This window comes from Acanthisitta chloris, unplaced genomic scaffold (assembly GCF_000695815.1).
Source record: "Acanthisitta chloris isolate BGI_N310 unplaced genomic scaffold, ASM69581v1 scaffold8722, whole genome shotgun sequence".
Classification (NCBI taxonomy): Eukaryota; Metazoa; Chordata; class Aves; order Passeriformes; family Acanthisittidae; genus Acanthisitta; species Acanthisitta chloris.
Window position 1 is genome coordinate 12,133 of NW_008662133.1, and position 1,199 is coordinate 13,331.

General features: G+C 59.4%; 1 protein-coding gene across 1 annotated transcript in view; it reads left to right on the forward strand.

Annotated features, from left to right (window-relative positions):
• The first annotated feature begins 934 nt into the window (after positions 1–934).
• Positions 935–1,199, forward strand: part of LOC103798233 (chromosome unknown open reading frame, human C11orf52) — a 5,032-nt gene continuing 4,767 nt past the window's right edge. Inside the window, exon 1 of the mRNA XM_009070483.1 lies at positions 935–966. Within this exon, the coding sequence (XP_009068731.1) occupies positions 935–966 (32 nt within the window). The remainder of the gene's footprint in view (positions 967–1,199) is intronic.

A 1,199-nucleotide genomic window follows, 5' to 3' on the forward strand; every position in this document is an offset into this window, starting at 1 on the left:
AGAGATTCAGACCTGCACAGAACTGGGGCTGACTGCCAAATCAAAGCTGTGGGACACAGGTTCTGCTCAAGAATGACATTAACATGGTACCTTTCAGTTTGAGTCCCAGTTCTCTTAGAACTACCTGAGATTAGGTACCAGGATCAGTCCAGGAATGACCAGCCACAGCCTGAAGGCTCTCAGCAAGGGTAGAGAGGTGAAATGTTCCTGACTGACATGCTGAGGGGTGAGCCCAAGAGCTGTACTGCAGTTCCTTAATGATGTGAGGTCTCTCCTGAGACCTTAGCATTCTCAAAAGCACAGGAATGTCCACTTCCATCTAGGTAGCTTTAAAACCAAAAGGATTCCCAGCAGTGTCCCTGAGGCTGCAGGTCAGAAGCAGCAGCACCAGAGCTCAGCTGAGACCAGACCTGCAATCCTACTCTCACCTCCACCGGGGCATCACCTGCCCTCCCAAGATCTGCTCTTCCCCAGGTGATGCCAGCCCGTGCCACACGTTATTCTGACATCCTGCTCGAGATGAGCAGCAGGAACAGCACCGAGAGCTCCCACCCTGGGGGTTCTCCTTTTGTTCAGCAGCGTTGGAAGTCCCTCCTCCGTCCTCTTTTGCATCACTGCTGGCACCAGGCGCCGGGGGGAGAGAGGGACAGCCGCTGTGCAAACCAGAAAACAGAGCTTTAGCCCTGGGGGCACAGTTGCGACCTTGCCCTCTGCTCCCCGGTGCAGGGGGTGAGCCAGACCCCGCGGGCACGGGGAGCTCGGGCCGAGCGCCCCGGTAAATGGCACGAGGGGCAGGCACAGCGCTCCGCAACCGCGGGGAGAAACCCGACACTGCCAGACACTCCCTGGGAATAGCCAGGGGCCGAGCAGGAACCAGGAAATCCAAGCTCTGCCCGGCCAGAAAACACTGCAGCTCGATGGAGGAGGGAGCGACATGGGCAATCTGTGCAGCTGCGGGAGACCCTGGTGAGTGCAGGTGTGGGCACGGCACGGGAGGGGTGGGCACGGAGACTCGCAACTTTGGGGGCACTTTGGAAGCTTTGAGTCCTGCTGCGGGACCTGCCAGGGCTTCCCCCGGCTCTGAGTCCGCAGTTCGTACGGAGAGGAGCTGGGAGAGGAGAGGAGTTGGGAGAGGAGCTGGGAGAGGAGAGGAGCTGGGCGCGGAGCAGAGTTGGGCACGAAACGGAGCTGGGCACGGA